The following is a 21923-nucleotide window of genomic DNA, read 5'->3' on the forward strand; positions in this document are numbered from 1 at the left end:
CATCACATCTTGTTTCCAAAAGCCAAGTTAGTGAGTCAAGATGCTCAAGGCTTCATTATGGTGCTTGATGATGGATTATATCACAGTGGCTATCTTGCAGTCATGGTAGAATCAGCAATCCAGAAAACCGAGAACACTGAAGGCATTTGAGTTTGTTTTCTGCTGCATCACATCACAAATTTATTTAGGTCAAGTCAAAAATACATTTTTATAGATATTTTCTGTCGGTCTGCTACATGAAATAAACACAATCATCAGAATGAATTATTTACACGAATCACAAGGTTGTACACTGAGTAAGACAATAGAAGAACGCAAAGTTGCTTTGTGTACAGAAAGGGAGACAGCGAGAAGGTAGTTCATGGTCAAGTCGAACATCCATTACGAAACGACCAGCGCTGAAAGCAAACGATCATGTTTTCAAGGCAAAAAAGACACGCCTCAGAAATAAAAACACACTTGACAAAAGAATACAGTATTCAAATGGACACGAATAACAACACATTCAAAGTTACATCGGAGAACAACCACACCATGTTTAACTGGGATGGCAGTCATAAATATTTGATACGTTTTGACAGGGGGTTCGACAGTATTATAACTTTGGTCCAATTTATATGTTCACCAGAGCAGCCAATACAAACCCTGTGTTGGTCATAAATTCCTTTTATGTTGGCTGATCATTTGAGGTAATAATGTCCAGTAACAATTTAATCGGATGAGTGTAAGATAACTATTTTGTCTGACAGCATGACCACGCTTATCCCATATTCATCTGGATTCACACAGGCACCAAGGTTTTCTGTTAAATTCCCGACTGATAACCGAGTCCATGTGTAATTAGAAACTTAAGATACTAATAGAAAAATCGAATCTTGCTCTAATTGGAAAGAACTTTGATTCTCTTTCCTTTTGCTTCCTGGAAAAAAAAATCCTCAAAATAAAATTTGACTCCAAAATGTTTTAAACACCCAGACAATGAGTCAGCAGGGAAAAAAGCAAGAGCAATAATAGCTCCACTGTGGCCAAGCAGATTTTTATGTACAGTAATGATCATACATGACTGAATCATACAAGTGTGTCCACTGGAGCGTGTATTCTTTTGTGTCTGCATGTCATTGTATCCATCAGCAGCTGCATCTCACTGTGGCAGGGCTTTCAAAATGGCATTCACCTCCTCAGCTACCGCCGTCAGGGCAAACTCAAACTGGTCCTAATTAAGAAGAGCAGGGAAGTGAGGCATTTGGGTAATGATGCACAATCTGAAGACTAGAAAAAAATATACTGAAAAAAATATGCACACAAACAATGGATGCTATGTACCTTGGTGCGGACTAGGCCAGGTCTCTGGTCTCTGATGTGCTCCAGTGTGGCTGCAATGTCGATCTCCTTCACTCCTAATGTCATCAAGAATAGTAGCAGCATCACTAATAGTTTTTTTCTGATCTCCATCAATCTAAATCTGCTATTTTCAGATGATATGGATGTAGAAAATTCACAAAATAGATCTGTTGAGGTTATTTGTGAAGAACTATTGTGATAGAACTGACAAGAGACAGTGAAAAGGTCAATGTCTCATTTGAGGTTGAAGTCTAAACAGACAGCAAGCATGTCTGATAAACAAAAACAGATTCTGACAACTGCAAGAAAAAAAAGGGGGGAAAGATAATGCAACCCAGCTGAAATTAGTTTCAGTAAAATAAGACTTTGAATGGTATAGATGGAATTTGATTGCATTTCAAGTTTCCTGACTCTGTCTACAAGATTCCAGTTAAGCTGCTAAGCCACTCAGCTCAAGAAATACTGAAAAAGTATGCACATATGATTAAGTTTGTAATTATTAAAATATAGTCTGAACTACCAGTACCTAATTTCTTTCAACAAGCAGCTTGTAACTATAGCACCCTCTGCTGTAGTTGATAGGAAATGCAACTGTAATATGACACAGACCAATTAAAGATTTGACTTCTCAAAATCTTTCACTGCATCATCTGTGGGCTGTAAGTCATAAAGATTAGGTATGGATGTAATGTTTCTGGGTAATGTTTTTGTTTTAACTGACTCACCCTTGGCCATGCGGTTCAGCACCATGTCAATAAGGATATACGTGCCAGTCCTGCCAGTGCCATCACTGTGGGAGTGACAGAAACGCAAACATGATCTTACAAAGTATTTTTCTTTAAAATACCCTTTAAGCAGAAAATTCACATGTATATCTGCGATTTCTGTTGTTCCACAGAAATCTGTGATCCTACAAACACCAGAGTATCTTCCTTTCAGTCTTACCCGCAGTGAACGATGATTGGACAGGAACGACCTCTGTAGCATTTATTCACCTTCCTGAAAAAGTAGAAACCAGGGAGAGAAAAGAAAGAAAAAGACAAATGACAGGAAAATGTGCTTGGTTATAAAATATTTATGGTAAAGGTTACAACTGACCTTTTCACAATAAAATAATAACATCTTATTATTAATACAGAAATGGCAAAGTCTGCTTTCAGTATTTGTGGAATATCACAGTGAAAACAAAGTAAGTGACCATGTTGGAAATACAAGGAATGGAATAACTGCATGTGACAGGTAAATAAAATGAGATCAGGAATAGCTGGAAATTTGACTGGACGGGAAAATTAGATACTGCATGAGGGTGTGGAGGACAGTGAGATGGTGAAAACAGGATAGAATAAGTGGAGAGGAAGCCACAGATTCACTGTCCCTCTTGCAGTAGCCAGTCACACCTGCCAATGCTCATTTTTATGACTATGCAACTGGAGCCAGAGTACTAGCTGCAAACCACAAAAATGACACTGGGAGATGTTAAAATACAAACCTGTCAACCTGCACACTGGGGTAGAGGGAGAGAGAGAGTGTCAACGATGATGGATTAAGCTTGAAATGAATTACACGGAAAGTGATCATATACACTTACAAATGGCAGGGAGGATGGAAAACAGAAAAGAGATGGACATGAAGGCGATCAGCGGGGTTCAAATCCACCAATGTGACTACTGGTATTTCAAGTGTTTATACATATATTTATTTGTATGCTTTTGTATAAACAAGGGCAGTCTGCGTGCATGTTTGTGGGTAGTTTCTTACCTGCGGAAGTCAAGCAGTGGTCGCGTGGAGGTGGGGATGCCATCAGCTGGCCAGCTCAGCAGGTGAAACTGGGTCAAGGTACGTGTCTCCTGCGTCTGGACATTTTTCAGGTAGAAGCTACGCACCAGGAAGTCCTTGCACCAGATGTGTTCTGACACCAGGTTCACCTGACATACACAAAGACACAGTGGGGAGGAAAGAAGAGAGGGAGGGGTTGGATGCAGGGGAAAGGGGTAAAAAATATGAGTCATGAATCTTTGGAATTATTTAAAATTTAAATATACAGAGATTCAGCTTGCAAGCGTTTAATCAGGTAAACTTCCAGGAGAAAAAAAAGGTTATACATACTGTGTACTTACTTACTGTGAAAATAACTTTAGTATAAACAAGGCACAGTGAATCTAAGTCTAATCAGCTTTATTCATTGTATTCTCTATGACTCATCGTTTTTTGTCATATATTTTGAACAAAAACAGCAGGGCTAATCAAGGGATCTTTTCCATGAGTGTTGAAACAATCGTGCAAATATCGATAGAGGAATCAAACTTTGCATGTTTATCTCTCTGGTATGGAGCCATTAATTTGAAAAATCCTATTTGCCACAACAGTTTTCAATTTTTTCTCAGAAACAGCTGTTTTATTACATCATTTCAACCACTGCCTACTTTTCAAGTTTCACTTTGATTTATATGCTTTTCGCTATAGGTAGGTCAAATTGAATGTAAACCAGTTATTTTTCTAACATGCTAACAGACAGATACCGTTAGGTCACACCAACAGCCACTTAATCACCAGTTAACCCGACAAGCAGTTCTTTGGAGGAGTTCAAACCCAGAACCCTCTTGCTGTGAGGCCACCCAGATATTTGTTGTATTGGCTAAATAAAATGACTAATCCAAGTACGATATCAAGTATACAAAGTTATTGCTCTCTGAGTTCTGCCCTCTCCTTTACTCCATGGTGAATGATTTGTTTCTCCAGAAACACATTTTTAACACTCATGCAAAGCTGGATGTAGGCACCGGGGGTATTTGGGGTTTAGTGTCATGTCTAAGCAGGGGCGGATCTAAAAGGGTGGCATGGGGTGGCAAGTGCCACCCTAAAATGATCTCTTGCCACCCCAAGTGCCACCCTAGTTTTGCATATGACAGTGTTGTTTATTAAAATAAGATAGCTTATAGATTAACACTTAGATTAACACTTTGAGTGTAGTTACAGTTAACAGTGAATAGAAATGCTTAAACTGAATATATTGCATAGTGTTACCCCCCTCCACCATTAACAAATGGTTCAGCCCATAGCGCAGACCGGCTTTTTTCTTGTGTTCAGTAGCAAGCGATGCTCATGATTGTGTCAGAGCACATTTTGAACAACACCATGGGAATTTCAGATTTCACAGATTCACAGATTTCAGGTGGTTGGTTGTTGCACTCTGGAAATGGAATGAAGGTGAGTGTTATTAACCGTCTGGGGGTCCACGGACACGCTGCACCTCCAAATCACATGACTGATTTAAGCTGACACAGCAACAAGCTGCAGCCGTGCTGAGTTTTTGAGCCTGCGTTGAATGTTCGGACTTCAAAGTTTTTACATTTTAATTACAGGCCAGTAAATCCAGAGTTATGATAAAAAAATATTTGTATATATAAGCCATGCTTTTTTCTAAATACTGTCGTTACATTTTTTTTTCTTCGACCAATTTAAAAAAAAAAGTCAACACGTGGGATTTAGTTGTTTAGGAAGAGGGGAAAGACAGAGCGAGCGAGTGAGAGAGAGAGAGAGTTTTTAGAAGGGGGACATTTCTGACATTTAGTGTGGAGTGCACAGTTAGTGTGTTGTGTTGTCTTGTGTAGTTAGTCTGTCGTGTAGTATTTGTTTTGTTTTGTGTGTCAGCAAGGGCACTAATGAACGTCACAAAGGCACATTTGCAATGTAAACACTGTCACTAAGTGATACACCTCCTGTTGTCAGGCCTGCAGGTTTTTCCCTGTGGAAAACACAATTTGTGGGGCATCTTACTGCAAGACCTGATTGTTCTCTCATTTTAGTTAGAGTAATATTTTTAAGTGGTTGTACAAAATAAAAACACGGCAGGTGTATTGGCTGCATTTTTAGATAAATAGTTGTATATGTTTACAAAATGTGTGCATAATTTTTTAAAATGTACAATTTATATTTGCGTTTCAAGTTTAATTTACTCAACATGTTTCTGTTTTTTTTACAGTAAAAAAATACTACTAGGATTTTATGTTTGTGTGATTTCAGATCAGTAATATTAATACAGTAAAAACAACTAAATTCAGACACACGAGGTTGAGCTGAAAATAAGTTTTCAGACTTGATTTTTGTGAAACTTGTAAAATTTGACACTATGATCATTCAGGAATGGCATGTCTAGTTTACGTTATATAAAAATGTGCATATTTTCTTGCCTTTGTGGATAGCCATCTTGAAAACAGCCACCATCTTATGACATCAATTAGCTAACAGGCTTTATACAAAGAAAATGTAGTGACAGAAGCAGACATGTGCCAATTTTTGCACTTGTATACACTTGTGGATGTACACTTGTAATGTTATCTTCTGCACTACGCGAGGAAGCTCAAAGTTAAACAGGAAATTAACCTCATAGATGTGGTAGAGTGACGAGCCCTCGTCAGGCCAGTATCGTTCACACTGCTTCTCTCCGTCCTCCACCAAAGCTGTCATCATAACAATCACTGTGCAGCCGTTCTCCCACACCATCTGAAGGTTGAACAGAGCAAGCACACACACAAACACACATCTTAATGTCACTTTAAGACGACTCAGTATATGGCTGTAAAATATGCACTGCTTTACTATGTCTTTTGCACTGAATATATTACAAATTCATAGAAATGGGAGGAAGACACAGTGATGGGGAAAAGAAGCAGAGGGGAGACTGCACCAACCTGCCAGAAATCAGCAACAGTATGGGGAAGAGGTCCCTGTGTGGCAATGTAAGATGGTTGGCGAGGATCATGATCAAACTGATGATTGAAAAAGGAAAAAGAGTCTCTTAAAATCCATGTACAGAATATGAGTATTAGAAAGTCCAGATGCACTTTACATTTTCATAAAATTATAATATTAAGATTTGTATTTCTTAATTTCTCTCGAATATCAAGAGAGAAAAATATGTCACGGTGTATCCTGATTGAGCTGCAGATGGATGTGTTGTAAGTTCTCATACAACACATCCAAATAATTATGCTTCAAAGTGTTTCCTTACATCCAAACAATGACTCCTTTCTTTATAAAGTCATCTATCCAGCAACAGAGTATTACACAAATTTATACTTAACTGAATAACTATGTCATATTTTATATATGTTTTATTTGACATGAGGGATTCTTACAATCATGCTGGCATTGATATAATCTTGTTTATTGGGGTTTACATCAGTCTTCAGTTTCACACGAGAGTGATCATCTGGAAGAAAAAAGAAGGTGTTTGGGCTTTAATTATGTTAAAGGTTTAGGTTAAAGGTTGGTGAGACTTTCAATTAAATACTTTCCATGAAAATGTACAAAATATAGAAATTATAAAAAGTGTTACATGTTACTAACAGGGGAGGGCTTCAGCATGTCTGTTTTTGTCCATGTTGTCTGCGGACTGAGCCACAGCTACTGAACTGGGTTCCGCCTGATAGGAACACAAAGCCTCCCACTCCTTCTGGAGACGGTCCTTATTACGCAGGTGATCCTCCATATACGCCTGAGGAAGAGATGGGACACCAGAAATAAATATTTCATAAACAAAGAGCAGATTTCACCAATCTGTAGTACATTGACTCTCCACGCTGACTGTTTTTCACTCACTAGTATCATGTGACCGGTGGAGATGTCCATGTTAGACTGGGCAGGCTCCTCGCTCCAGGACGGGGTGGAGCTGTGGGTGGAGGATGGGCTGTGCTGGGGACCATCACTGAACTGGGAGGAAACGCTGCTGACACGGGATGTATCTGTACCCCTCCGTCCACCTGCACCCGTGCTTACAGCAGGTCCAGAGATGCTGCTGCTCACTCCTCCCACACAGTCCTGGCGGCACAGGGAGGATTTAGATGCCATGTGCTGCCGACATAGCTCCTGAACAGATGGAAAACTGCATTACTTTAGGCATTTAATGCATAAACTGCACGCAATTAACTGCCTGACTTAAGAGCTATTCTCGATGCTTTTAATTATCTGCCTTTTTCTGCTTTTCCATCCATTGTAACACCTCAACACCGGGAAAATACATAATGATGAAAATGCATCAAATAGCACTAAAGGACACTTGTATGTAATTTTGACCAGATCCCTTATGTAACCTTACCTGGTAGTCAAAGTGAGTTTCTGCACCTCCCTCTGGCCCCAGGCCAAGCTTGCCATTGTTCACTTGCTGAGCATAGTGCCTGAGACAAGCTACGGCCATGGCCAATACCAGTACACCTCCAACAACTGCCATGGAAACAAGGGTGATAACTGTCCCACTGGAGCCCTGGGAAACCCTGGTTACCTGAGGGAGACCCCGCGCATCTGTCCTCTAGAAAAAGGATGATCATAAAGAGCAGTGAGTAAGATATAGACAAGTGGGCAGGAACACAAAGAAAACAGGCTGTTATCTCCATTTTTTAACATGCGCATCAACGGTCAACCCAAACTAAGGCGCTCCAGCAAATCCACCCTCACTACTGCAATTCAAAGGCCACTCATTTCCTTTTACCAACAGAATTGCTTCTCTGTAACTGCACTTGACAGCAACGTGTGCCCAGTGAGCTGCTGAGCTAAGTTTAAAAGACAGAGGTCTGAAAGGTCAAGGTGTTGCGCCCCAGAAATCATTAAAAAGACAGCTGAGGCTCCAGGAGATCAGCCAACCATCTTATACAACATGCCATGTATCAGTGCTATGAGGTATAGTCTGCCCCCAAGTGTCATTCCACCTATTCTTCAACTTGATCTTTATTTACAAACAATTTTCCCCATGCTACCCACATACAACAGAAGTTACCAGCTCTGCTTTGCCAGCTTAATGCTGTGGCTGTTTCACAGCGGTGAAATTGAAATGTCAATCCAAGGAAAAACTAATAAAAATTAATAAATAAACCAACCAGCCTTGAAAGGACAAGTTAAATTTGAAGGCCAAGGCAGAGAAGAAAATCAAAAGCCAGAAGGGAAGTGCACAGCGGTAACCAAAGAGACAGAGGTAGTACAGTATGTTTACTTTGTCCTAACTTTACAGTATATCATCGTTTACTGACAAACACTACCAGCACTGAGATATTGTGTGATTAAAAATGCAAAGAAATTGTCCTTTGTCGTAGTTTACAAAATTTACATAAAACCAATGAAAACAGCATACAGTAATTTAGAAATGCAGTAATTTTTTTTGTTTGTTTTTTTGGGGGGGGACACAACATCATTTGAATAAATTAATAACACACAAACACACACACATGTCTAGTGAGAAAAAAAGGATCAGCTTGTGCCATTTGATCACATCAGTATCAGATACACAGATGCTGGCAGCACGACTGTGATATTATCACTGTAACCCTGAAAGCAATCTGTGTGTGTGCGTGCCTGTGTGTGCGTGTGTGTGTCATCCTTATATTCAATCTACATGCGCATTTTGGAAATAATGATCGATTACACACAAAGACTGACACATGAGTGACGATTCAGAGGCTAGGAATCAAGCTGTTTATGTGAAACGGTGAATAATGAGGTTAATGACATTGGTGACTGTTGCCATAGCACCTGGGATCTGGAAGCCTCAGTAGGGGTGAGGTGGGGGGGAGATGGAACTCCATGGCAACAAGTGAAATGCTGGTTGTTAGGATGTGTTGCCTCACTTATTGGTTCTGGCAACCAAAATTTACACACATAAAAAAAGAGTTGTATACAGCACAAGTGTAGTGATGGTGTTAACAAAGGTTACTTAATCGCTGAAGGTAATAAAAGTGATCAAGTTATTCTCACTTTCTTAGCTATACATTTAATTCATGTCATAGTATCAGTACTAAACAAAGCCACAAAAGATAAGCGCAAATAAAGACACACAGTACACTGTGATTAAATTAGAGCGAAAATGTTAACAAAAAAGATGAAAAATGTTTGTGTGTAAAACAAATACCTCTCCTACACCAGTCTGCACAATCTTGAGACCCGTCTCAGACTCCAGGAAATTCTTTTCAGATACTGTTGGAGTAAAAAAATAAAAAAACAACACAGGCCTTTTAATATCGGGTCTAACACTGTAAACCGACTCTTGCATACAACCTGACAAAAACACATTTATTTACAACATTTCAGTTCTCCATGAGGCAAACGGTTCATGGAAAAGAAATGACTATAGTATGTATAAGTCTACCAAACAAAAACATTCCTAATGTAATATAGAAAGGTAAACTCTTCACTTTTTTTCATTTCTAATGTTGTTTTGTCTTGTACTCTTCTTAGAGTTTCAGTGGGGATGAATCCAAAGATTGGGAACGTATATTTTGAGCCTTATGGTCTTTTTTAGCCTTATGGTGAAATTGTGTTTAACATATGTACAGTATGTGGATAAATGCAAATCTGTGTTTTTGAGCCTTACCGGCTTTAGCAGCTACCTCTGCCGCCGTCATGTTGTGCTCATTCTGTCGGATACGGAAAGTCAGTGCAGGACCGACAACGCTGGCAACACATAAACACAGGGACACACATGTTGGTTCGCCGAAAACTGCAAAAATACAGGAATGAAGAGTACAACAAACTAACTGTCTCTAAAGCATCTAACATACAACTACAGTGCTACCTAATGTTGATGAAGCTGCTTGTTGTCAAGTGTATTTTATCAGCCAGCAGCTCCAACATCTTGACTCCATCGTACAGACTCAGGGGACTACGAATGAAACAAACATCATTAATTTTGCTGTAAACACAAATTTTTAATAAATGTCTTGCTTTCTGCTTTTTACTTTTAAATAAATTACTATTAACGTTACACAACAGGCTATAATTAGACAGCGTTTATTAAAGCATCACTACACTAAACAAATCATTAGTAACTCAAACAAAGTTTTTTTTCATGTTTTAGATGTGTTTACTATGAACCGAAGAACTGAGTGTTAAAATAGATCAAGTGCTGACCTCTGATTGGTGACAATGTACCCATACTCCTCTTTGGCCCCTGTGCTCTCCACTACTGGCAGCCCCTGTCCCTTAAAATCTAGTCCAGCTTCAGCGGGAGCAGCCTGCGGAGGCTGAGAGGCAGACGGGGGGAGGCTGGAACTCTTGGATGAAGGTGTAGCTTGAACTGAGGCAGTGGAGGGGACAGGGGCAACAGGAACAGGCTTCTCTGGCTTATTGGAAATGCTGTCTGTTTTTAACAGCTGCATATAAGGGGGAGAGGAGAAAACACGCCTATGTAAGAACCTATGATCACATTTTTTATGACTGCTATTAGTAGATGCTAACATACTTCCTTGAGGGTGTTGAGGTCTTTTTCGACTGGATCTATGAATACAGAGAAAATCTTTTTTACACAAATACTAAATAAAAAATGCTGGAAATTGTAGGGATTATGATATTTCTATATTTAAGAAATTGGGAATTTTTTGTTTTTGTTTTGGTTTATTACCAAGTTGGGGGGGTGTGCCAGTTTTGCCCTGATGCTGAAGCAGTGTGAGAGCTAGCTTGTAGAGCTGCTCCTGACTGAGGTCTCTTGGATTGACTCCGTACTTCTGCAAGACAGCCGACATCCTTTGGCGCAAGTCATCTAACACAGGATGGGATTACTGTTATTTTTGCACTAATCATTTTTCAAACATATTGGCAGATTATGTATGTGCATCTGTAGTTTAACTATGTGTGCCATTATGTTTATGCTGTATATATTTATGCTTGCGTTCCTTTTTCTCACCATTATTCCCAGACAGTGTGCTATAGTCCTGAAGAACTTTCTTATTCTGCAAGGGTTGCTGCCTGCCTGCAGTACCAAGCCTCTCCTGTAGGGTGTAATCTTCCACATAGTCCACTGGTATATCCAGTTCCAAGTCGTCATAATAAGGCAGACCTGCTCATGAAAGCAGGTACAGCGGGAAACATCATTGTTTGTGATTGGCCCAAAAATGTGCCAGAGTTCTATCTTTATTTATGTCTATGGATATTTTCTGCATGAGAAACTGAGACTGAATAGTTTGTTTTTATATATTTAAGTGTATGCATTTAAATATTTTTAAAATATCTATTTATCTTTGTGTTGAATTAGTTAAAAAAAAATTATGAAAAAAAAAGTAATTATGTTTAAAAAAAATTTTACCTGCAGGAACCACGGATGGAGCCCCTCTGTGGCGGTAAGACGGCTGTGCAGATGCCAGGTAAAGAGACAGAGCTTCCAGCAGCAGCTGCCTGTCACGATCACGCTCTCTCTGGTTGGTCTGGGACCTCAAAGAAGGGCGGGCATAAGCACCTGCTGAACCCATGAGAGATCTCTCTACTTCGTCTTGGTACCTATGCTGTGTTAGCAGAGACAGTACATAATACCTGTTATACCAGATGTAAACTGTGGCACATTATTATGTGTGTTACACTTATATGCAAAATTTTGTATACACCTGTTCATGAAGTGTTATAAATGACACAGATCCAGCTGCTGCTAATCACAGTGTGTGTTTTCATACCTGGAGGTACGCGTATGGGTCCATAGATGCTGTTTGCATGCGCAGTGGGGACTGAGGCGGCTCAACAATCATGTAGTCCACATATTTGCCACTAGGAGAAGCAGACGCTGATTTTGAACTTTGGTGGTGGGAGGAGGGCTGTTTGGACCTGGCGACCAAGAAAGAATCGACTAAATCTGTTATATAAATATACAATTTCTTTCTCTGTCAATTTCAAAATAACTAAGGTGTACTTGCTGAGACAAGGATGAGGTGTTTGGCTTTGAGGGAAGTGTGGTATGAGGAACTCTTTTCAGCTCCTTTGACAAAATATATTGGGTGATGTCATCCTGCCATGACAGCCCTGCACACACAGATGGAAAATACATTTTAAAAAATAGCTGTTAGTAAAAGTGCAAGACTATGGTGTGTGTACAGATTACAGAAATACAGACAGAGAAAGGGGCACTGATATCAATGCTCTTTGCTGACATTATGAATTAATAAAGCACTTTTTTTGTTTTATCGCAGCTATTTAAAGGCATGTGGGTATTCACTTTAACACTTTTAGCTCTCTATTATGTTCAGTCTCACCTTCTAGCATGAGCTGTTTTAGAACTTCTTGCATCCTCTTCAGAACAGGAACTGACACCTGGTACTGGACCTGGTCCTGCTTAGAGGTTCGACACTGACCAAACAACCCATCTGAAATACACACTATGAATACGGATGTAAATATGTAACCCCAAATTTGCCAAGGGCAGCCTCTCGAGTCCTGGTCCAGGATACAACAACTAAGCTGACAGTGCAGCAGGAAATCAACAGGTGTAAGTAACAAAATTTGGCTGACTTTTTATGTGGCTGTGTCAGCTGTGTCTCCGGACCCCCGTTGTACTACACCATCACTGGCATACGGACATGTCTGCTTACAGTTATGACAAAAAAGGCAGAGTGCAACGCTTAAACAGAAGGGAGCAATCGTTAACTTTTTTCCTCATTCAAAATGTCTGCTGTGTTAAAAAAGGCCCTCAGGAGAAATTCCCCTCATAACAAAGACATTGCCATATTAGAGAAGCTATTATATTTTTTATATCTCAGTAAGCCTCTGAGAATGATCCTATTATTTCATAAGACATCAAGCGAAGTTCAGTTTTTTGTGCTTTTTGTGATTTAACCGTATACATTTCAATACAAATGGTTCCACTGACACTGCTTTGGAGGTTATTTAGTCATAGCTGTAATTCATATGGTGGCCCACACTACACTAGCCCACATCAGTGAGTCATAGTTTTGAAGTTCAGCCCACACACTTGTCACAATCCTTTTGAAGAGCTCCTGTCGCCATCTGTGTGTGTAAGTGCTTTTGAAAAATTGAAGTCGCTAACTTGCAGGTACCTTCATGGCAACAGAAATATTAATAGCATATTCTCAGGATCACCTGTGGACAGTTTTCTCTCTTTGTTATCATAAACCGCATGCATCGTCATGGATCTGCTCTTCAGCGATAAATTACTGGGATCTTAATAAAGTTAGTATTTGCTGCACTTGCACTTAGGTAATCAGTGCAATGCAATAGGAATTGCCCCTACAAATTATAAATAAACTGTTTGGGTTACATGGAAAAGGTCTGGAATCAGTGCTTAAAAAAATGTATGCTCACTTTTGTAAGCATCTAACTCACTTGGGTGAGTTTATTGCAAATGAAACGCTGTGAAAAGTCTAAATCAGATATAGAAGGCTTGTGTTTCTAATCTGTATACTCAGTGAATTAGGACCTAGATTGCTGAAATGCTATGTGATAGGAATAAAGATAAAACCGAGCAGGCTATGCTTTAACTGGTGCACTGATGAGTCACCACAGCCACTACACCAGCTAAATCTCACACAACCCACTTTGCCACACTGAGATAGTGAATTGTTTTAGTGAACAGATTAGAGAGGATTAAGGTGTTTTTATAGCCACGCATTTTGTATGAAACAGCCCAGCTTTTTTTTTTTTCAATTGAAAACTCAGGAGCAGTGTAGAAAGTGTTACACATGCACTATGTCAGGTCAGGTATTGATTTAAAAGATGGTTGTTTTGCCCAAAAAGAAAACATGAATTCAGTTCCAGCTTGTTATTGCTTTAAGAAACAGTCACTAAAGGTAAAGAAATGATACCTACAGAGTCATTATAATCTATGATTCAAGCCAAAACAACACTTTGAGTTAAGGTTGACATCAGAGCAGCTAAAAATGCTGTGAATTAGTGAAGTTGGATGGCAAAAAACAAGAGAATTGTAAGACTTTTACTACGAGACCTTTCACTCTATTTTAACATTAACTATGGTAAATATATATATATATATATATATATATATGTATATATATATATATATATATATATATATATATATATTCTATTATGTTTATTTAGTTTCTTTTTTGCAGAAAATGTTTCATATGATAAGAATAGCCTAAGCCTTGTGCTCAATTTTACCAAAGAAATTTACAATCTCATGAGGGATACAGGATTTAAAAATTCTTATAGATAGATAACTTATATTCCACCAAGACCACTACATCATATACTATCTTGTCCTAATGATTGTAAAACGCATCATCAAATTACAAATTTGTTAATGTTGATGAAGGGCCATCCTGGCAGTTTCATTGTACTAGTAGAGTATAAAGCTGTTATTATTCCTGGTGAATGGACTGATGACAGAAAGGCAGAATTGAAGACAAATGAAGAGAAGCCATCAAACTGGATGGCTTGATTGGACTGGGACTATTCTGAGAGCTCGGGTTATTTCAGTAAATGTCATTTTTTTTCTGCAGGGAACATAGCATATCGATTTCAGTGTTGTTATCCAAAAGAATCTGACAATATGAGAAATATAACATTCAAGATAAATGAACTCATTTAAAAACATACTCCCCCCAATATATTAACTGTGATTAAAACATGTATTAATCATTTATATCCTTGGAACAAAAGTATGCATAGAAACAACCAAGCTGTAAAACATTAATACATTTATCAGTCATGTTGGATTTATCACTACCTTAACAACAACACAGCAATATTAACACTCTGCACTCTGAGCGCTCAAATAGCATAGAAAAGAACGACGAGTACCAGTCCACTTGTTTGGAAACAGTCCCAGTATAATATAATATATTTATATTATATATATAAAATATATATTATATTATATTATGGATAATATATTTGGTAACCTACAACTTGTACTTGTCCAACTAACAGTAAACCCGCGACAGCAGTTTTGTCTCATGCAGTTTTCATCCCAGGTAAATAATGTAAAATAATGTACAATAAAACAGGAAAAAACAGCCAGATGAAGTAATGATTTAATAATCTGACTCTACCCATACGTGTAAAAGCATAAGCACAGCCCTATCATCTGGTCATTTATAGCACCATATATAATATAGGAAACCTCTAAACCGTCCTCAGTAGACTTGTGTTGTTACACATTAACCAGCAAAGCTGCAAGGTCAGGTTACTATATATAGAAGAGGGTTGAACATGCTTCCTACATTACACTGATAATGCTTCCAACAGCATAAGCTACTAGAGTAACTGAACCATCACAATATGATAAACGTGACGTGAGATCATAGGGATCATCAGTAAACCTACAAACACTTCTTTCTGGAAGAGACTGTCATGAGTAAAAACTACAGGCCTCAGCATAAAAACTTGGATCGGGCAGAGCAAAATGTGTCACTGCACACTCCACTACTTCTTGCAAATGCATGCAGAATAAAGCAGCTTTTTCATCCTGTCACAGACACAAACTCAAAGATCTGAAGGGAGGCATGTATTTCATTAAACACACTAAAAAGTGTGCAGTACAATACAATCATTGCTCCTTTTCACGGTAGGCACTCAGCAGTACTGAAGGTGAAAAGGGGACTCCACTGCAATAATTAATGAAGATTTTAGATTTACTGCAACCATATAAAGGACTGTTTTACAATGAGCAGGCATTATTGGAGTAATTACTGCTCAATGGGTGAATGTGGATGCAATGAAGCCTTGGTGAAACCTCGGAGGACATCATAGATTAAGCCCATAAGTCTTTGATTACTGTTGGGTTGAAACAATAAACAACATTTTGCAGATCATTAAATTATTTGTTCTGTTTAGTTTTTGAAAAGGCGCAATAACAAATCTTGTAGTTATTTAAGTTAAGTTAGAGAATGCAAACCTTATTTTTTTAATTTATTCTGAGAGTTCAGTACCTTTGTAATCACAGAAATTATTGAAAACATTATTAGTGACTGAACCGAGTATAAAATATCAAAGTCTCAAAGATGAACAAAAACTGCTAGGCCTATATAACTACAGCGAAGCCTGTGTGGACTGTACATTAGAAGATCAAATAAATAAAAAAATTAATAATAGGGCATTACGGCTACTACAAGGTTAGCAGTTAACTAAAAATTCACCAGCATATGATGAAATGTCATCCAAGTCCTTTATTCTGAACACAAACAGAGAAGATGTGTTGCTTCAATTAATGAGGACACACCTTTATACAGCCCTAGTGTTTTTTTAAATTATTTTATTATTGCTCCTCGTTGTCTTCATCAACTCAACACAGTTGCTGTTATTCTTTATGTGTTAAACATTTAGTTAAGTGTTACAGGAGCAGTGCTGACCAAAAATTTGGTCATTTAATCTTTGTTGGGGTCTGACAAACACAGACAGTTTACAGCTTATTTTGCTTAGTAGGTTCTTGAGGTGGTACAGAGATCAACAGGAAAAAAGAAAAAGGGGAACATTTCATCCACTTGGATTGTTTTTCTCCCAGTGTTGTCAGACACGCTGATATCTGTCTCTGTGTCTGCTCCTGGGCAGCTCATCCACTTAGTATTCTGTCCAATGATTGTGCGCTTGCGTAAGTGAAGCTTCCACGGGGAAGGACGTAAGTGTGTGTGTCAGTGACTCATCACTGTATTAGCACAACAACTGTGGGGGGGTCGACCTCGATGTGATGTCAGTGTTGCTATGGAGACAGGGGGCAGGGGTGGGGCTTAAAATGAGGAAAAGGAGAGGGGCAGGTGACTGAGAATCTGTGGTAAATAAGGCAGAGAGAGCAAAAATCCTTGACTTGTGTTTGTATGATTCTATGCGCAGCCTTTGTGTTAGGATCTGTGTGCGCCTATCGTCGAGGGCTACTAATTTACTAAGGTGCAGTGTTAGAGAAGGATTAAGAAAGCGGTCTGTCTTAAAAGTTTAACAAGTTCAAGAACATTGTGTTTGATTGTGTGTGCACGTGTGTGTGGCGTACTCACCATCTGAGCAGAACTGATCCCTAGTGCACAGTTTTCGCTCAAACAGGCAACCTGAGACAGAAACACAAAGAGAAAGCTAACAAGCACCCAGAGTAAAATCTTTTACAGTAATTTCCATGGAAACGACTGTCTTAAACGCACATTCAGAGGGCGGAAATGAGACAAAGTGAGCTTAACCTGGGCTTATTCATTTTAATGAGAAACGTACTGCTCAGTGGCAACCATAACACAGTCACCCACTATCGTCACCTTGCCTTTTATATACAAATGTTACAGATGTCAATACAAGTAAATGCAATTATTATTTACATAAGAATAAGCCTCTTATATAATGGCATTTTAGTCACCCCCTTAACCCAGTTAACCCAAAAAATAAATGGCTAAAACTTTATGACTGTACTGTGTTATTATTTCATTTTCTGATGAAATGACACAGTTGAAATGATATCTGTGTTTGAACAAATGCCTTTGATAAGCATGGCTGAAGACAAAATGTTTGTGACCTTTAAATTTTGCAGGTATAAAATGCATATTTGTTAACAGATGACACAGTGATTGAACATGGGTGCAAATAACAATGCTTTCATTATATATTTTGGGGTATTTTACGGTAATTCATTTGTAGATTTTACACTATTTCTTTTTTTAGGTCAACGAGTAAGACCTTGGAGGGTACGGCAATGTGGGAAAGAGCAGGTGGCTGGCGATAGAGAGGACTATAACCCAGCAGAATATGCATGAGATAACTCGCCCCAGCTTTCTGTCTTTTCTCGTCTATGCTTGGATCCATTTCCATGTACCAGACAATAAATAAAAATCAATAAAATAAAACAAAATAATTCTAAGTAGATGTGTGAGACAGAGTGTGTACATGCAAAACTATATCTCAAATATGTCAGTAATCTAGCTGGCTGGTTAAACTCAAACTCGAGTAGAGAGCAAAGAATGAGAACTATTTTCTCTACCTTTTATTGAAATGACGCAGTACCTAAAAATGACTCACCGCTTAGAAACAGACACACTGCAAACACACAGTGCATGGATTTTGTATTGCTGAGAAGCCCTGAAACTTTCTTTTCATGAGTGGCATTATTGAAGCAAAATCTTACAACTGTGAATACAAACCGGATTTCTTTCACAAACAATAAGCCAAAGATGTGTTTGCGTTGCACTGACGTCAACATACCCACCGTAAAAGAGATGGTGGTTACTACCTGAAGTAAGCTTTGGCAAAAATAAAAATATACATGCGCAACACTCACTGAATAAAAAAGTATCTGTGTAATTGCAGGGGCTTGCAGAAGGACTGACATACACACCATCATAACTGGAAGTAAATACCCAAATTAAAACCCAAACCAAAAAAAAAACAATAGATAAAAAAAAAACATGTCGTAAGTTCATTTTAAATTATGGCTCTCATTTATTTATTTTTTATTGCGTAGTACCTGTACACTCTGGTTTATAACACAGCATAGAGGAAGACCTTCAATATCTGGACAAGATATCGTTACGTGTATTTGCTATTGCTACTATTATGATTTCACTATAAAACTTTCTGCAGGCAGGTACAGTAAGTCAGCTTCCTCACATCAACAGATTAGGAGTAAGTATTACAAAAATATCAGACATATCCTTTTCATAGTGATTATAATGTTCACTTTTGCAATTTATATATATATATATGTGTGTGTGTGTGTGTGTGTGTGTGTGTGTGTGTGTGTGTGTGTGTGTGTGTGTGTGTGTGTGTGTGTAGAGAGAGAGGAAGAGAGAGAGAGAACAGTAAAATGTATACCAGAGCAAGGTATCGTAATGTATCACAAATGTATCAAAAAATGTATCACAAAGATCCCAGTAAAGCCATTAGCTTTTCTGAGGAAACTTGACCTATCAAGCAGTGTTTGTTTTGTCAGGCCATCAGCGAAATAACTGAGCGGAGCGCCTCAGACACTGAGCATCATATGGTCTGCGAGAGGACGGACAGTCAGACATATGGATGGATTGATCATCAAATGAAAGTGTGAAAGAAGAGAGATGGGAGGAAAGAAGAGGTGCTATCGGATGAATGGACAAAGGGAAGCAACAGTGGTTACTGGTTTCTCTCCATGGTGCTGAAATTTGAGCTGCACGGCTTTTCATTGTTCTTTTAGTTTATGCGCTTTCTTATTATTCTATGGGTTTTACAAGTCACATTATTCTTTTTAATGATATTTTCAAAAGCAAGAACTAACACACCAACATTTTGTGTTGATTTTTTACATTTTATTTTATAGAGCTTTTTTAAGTAAGTAGCTCTGTCCTGCCATCACGTTTATCATTAAATTGTCACAAAGTGTTTCTGGGTTGTTCTTGTGTTTGTTGCCAAAGAAGCCCACACCAGAAAGATGAAGAGAGAGAGAGAGAGAGAGAGAGAGAGAGAGAGAGAGAGAGAGAGAGAGAGAGAACAGTTGCTTTTTTCAGCTTAATTCTGAATTACTCCCTGAATTCACTGCCTGCATCACAAATCTCAACCTGCTCATGTTACACACACAACGCATCAATCTACTAAAAGAACTAAGCTCATAACCCAACCCAGCTGCCGTCAGTTTGAAATAATAACGCTGAACCTGTATTCCTAGCATTGTTATAGAAATGACAGGGACTATTACGAATGTCACGATCATTTCTACTGAGTGGAAATGTTTAACTGGTTTCACGTTTCAGCCCAGTAATCAAAATATTTATTGAACTTGAATTAGGTGGGGGTTTTTTTGGTCATATTATTAAGTACAGCTTTAGTTAGTTTAGTGATGTACATGTATATACGCCTGCTGTTTACTTTTCATCATGTTTTGTAGAGCCTACACACACTAGTGTGGGCGTTATTCATTAACAAGTGGATTTGGCAGCTCCCTACTCTCTTGTCTCTCTTGGAAGCGTGAAAATTAAAAAACAAACAAATAGAAACTGAGCCCAACAAGGAGCGTCAGCGTGGTATTGTATGTGTAACAGTACCCTAAATGATCCCTTAATGCATCATAAGCAAAAAACAAAACAAAACAAAAAAACCAACCCAAAATAAAAAACAAAACAAAAAACTACTCATTAAGACTCGGTTTTGTTTTCCCTGTTACTCCCCACATCCTCCATCTCTCCTCTTCCCGTGTTTAATCTCATTAAACATCCTCTGTATTTAGACACACAGTCCATCTCTCAGTCCGTTGTTGAACGATAAGAAGAGTATAATAAAAGAAAGGAACTCATTACAAAACCAAAAACAGATGATAAAGTATCCTACGGTAAAGGTGACACCATGGTAAAGTCATCTGCTAACATCAAACTGCGACTATATCCCAGGAGTGTATTTCGCGATGATTACCGCTCCACTATCATTTCCATCATTTTCTTACCGTATTTATCACAGATCCCTGGTTGATACAGCACCGTCAAAAGGAGCAGAGCTCGCCATGGTTTAAGGTGTTGCATGATCTTGCGAAGCTTCACAGCAGAGGAGGAGACGGAGAGAGAAAGATGCGGAGTCCCTCTGCGTTTCCACTCTTTTAAACCTCCATATTGATAAAACGGAAGAGCCCGTGTGGAGTCGACAGCTCACATTGAACCCTAAAAGCCCACGTGACGGGAAAAATATAAAAAATAAATAGGAGAGAAAAGTAACTCTTCACAGTCACCGGGTGGGGCGTGGAGATCGAGAGAAGCGGGGATAGACTGTTAACATGCAACGTATATCGACTCAACGACGGCACAGCTGCGGAAATAACGTAGAATCTGTAGAAACAGGGAGCTCTCTTCCATACAGGAGCTCAACCTGCACCTACGTCATCACGGCTTTGAGAAAGGGGGCTGGGGAGGGATGGTGAACGAAAGCGTTAACTTTTATAGTCCGCCCGTTCCTGAACGTCATGCATTCGTTATCCATATTTGTTTTTCTTTTTTCTTTCTTTCTTTTTTGTGCGTCCTCTCACGTAAAATGTAGATATATTTCTCTTCCTTCGAACATGTGCACATGTGCACATGTGTCAGTCGCATCAATTGAACGGTATACAGTACAGCCCCATATTTAATTTCTTGCCTCATCAAGGATTTGTCCGAGGTTAACTTTCTTGTAGCTGAAAGTAAATATGAGGCTTTTTTTTAAATAGCGCTAAAGGTTTTTGGTTTATTATTAAAATAGTTAAAAAATAATGTGCTCCACAGTCAAAGGTTTGGCGAGATTGTTAATTCTTCAGCCCTTCAGTGAATTCAGGTAAGAGGACAGTGTAATAGGAGACCAGACCAAGGGAAAGGATTCCCACATAATAAGGCTCTCTGAGCCCTACTCTCCCAAATATAATGTTTATGTAGGCTACACATTTATATTCTTAATTATTATTATTACTGTGTGTGTGTGTTCTTCCATCTCAAGGCAATTTCCTTTTGTCAACACTTGATGAGCTATAGCTAATAGAAACTCCACTAAATATGGCAGAACTCTCTTCCCCCCCCAGAGTAAGCAGTGCCACAGCATTTTCTCTTTTCTGCTTGTCCTCTTGCTCCATCTTGTGTCTGTGAAAAAACAGTTGCCACTTGTTAGATTGTGGCTGCTGCTGTTGGTGGTGGTACACCACTCTAAGAAAACAAAACCAAAACCAAAAACAAAACCAAAAACATTCAAAATGCTTTTTATCATATATATAAAATATTTAAATCATGACACAGCTCAGGGATTAGAAAGGGCATACATATCATTTCCTTTTACACATGTGGTGTTTGCTGAAAGTAGTCAAACTAACTTATAGTTCTGATCCAATACAACAACAGAAAAAGGTTTAAAAAAAAAGGAGAAGAAGAATTAAATATATAATCATGCTACTAGCTTACAATATATGTTTA

General features: G+C 38.6%; 1 protein-coding gene across 2 annotated transcripts; it reads right to left on the reverse strand.

The window, feature by feature from the left end:
• Nucleotides 1-45: 45 nt before the first annotated feature.
• On the reverse strand, nucleotides 46-20868 carry ptprna (protein tyrosine phosphatase receptor type Na). 2 transcript variants are annotated; one of them, XM_040027872.1, is made up of 24 exons: nucleotides 20444-20868; nucleotides 17055-17105; nucleotides 12342-12452; nucleotides 12006-12111; nucleotides 11769-11916; nucleotides 11408-11603; nucleotides 11009-11161; nucleotides 10727-10864; nucleotides 10568-10602; nucleotides 10237-10478; nucleotides 9902-9988; nucleotides 9701-9780; nucleotides 9239-9303; nucleotides 7439-7648; nucleotides 6943-7161; nucleotides 6691-6838; nucleotides 6480-6553; nucleotides 6033-6110; nucleotides 5725-5844; nucleotides 3100-3266; nucleotides 2287-2340; nucleotides 2067-2131; nucleotides 1324-1397; nucleotides 46-1213 (listed from the first exon to the last, which is right to left on the reverse strand). In XM_040027872.1, the coding sequence occupies exons 1-24, from the start codon at nucleotides 20517-20519 to the stop codon at nucleotides 1142-1144; spliced, it is 2769 nt and encodes a 922-aa protein (XP_039883806.1). In that variant the 5' UTR covers nucleotides 20520-20868; the 3' UTR covers nucleotides 46-1141. The 2 variants fall into 2 exon arrangements, with proteins under 2 accessions (XP_039883806.1, XP_039883804.1); XM_040027870.1 differs by having other exon boundaries at nucleotides 49-1213; nucleotides 6943-7209.
• Nucleotides 20869-21923: the final 1055 nt, after the last annotated feature.

Source organism: Simochromis diagramma, unplaced genomic scaffold, assembly GCF_900408965.1.
Source record: "Simochromis diagramma unplaced genomic scaffold, fSimDia1.1 OVJJ01000343.1, whole genome shotgun sequence".
NCBI lineage: Eukaryota > Metazoa > Chordata > Actinopteri > Cichliformes > Cichlidae > Simochromis > Simochromis diagramma.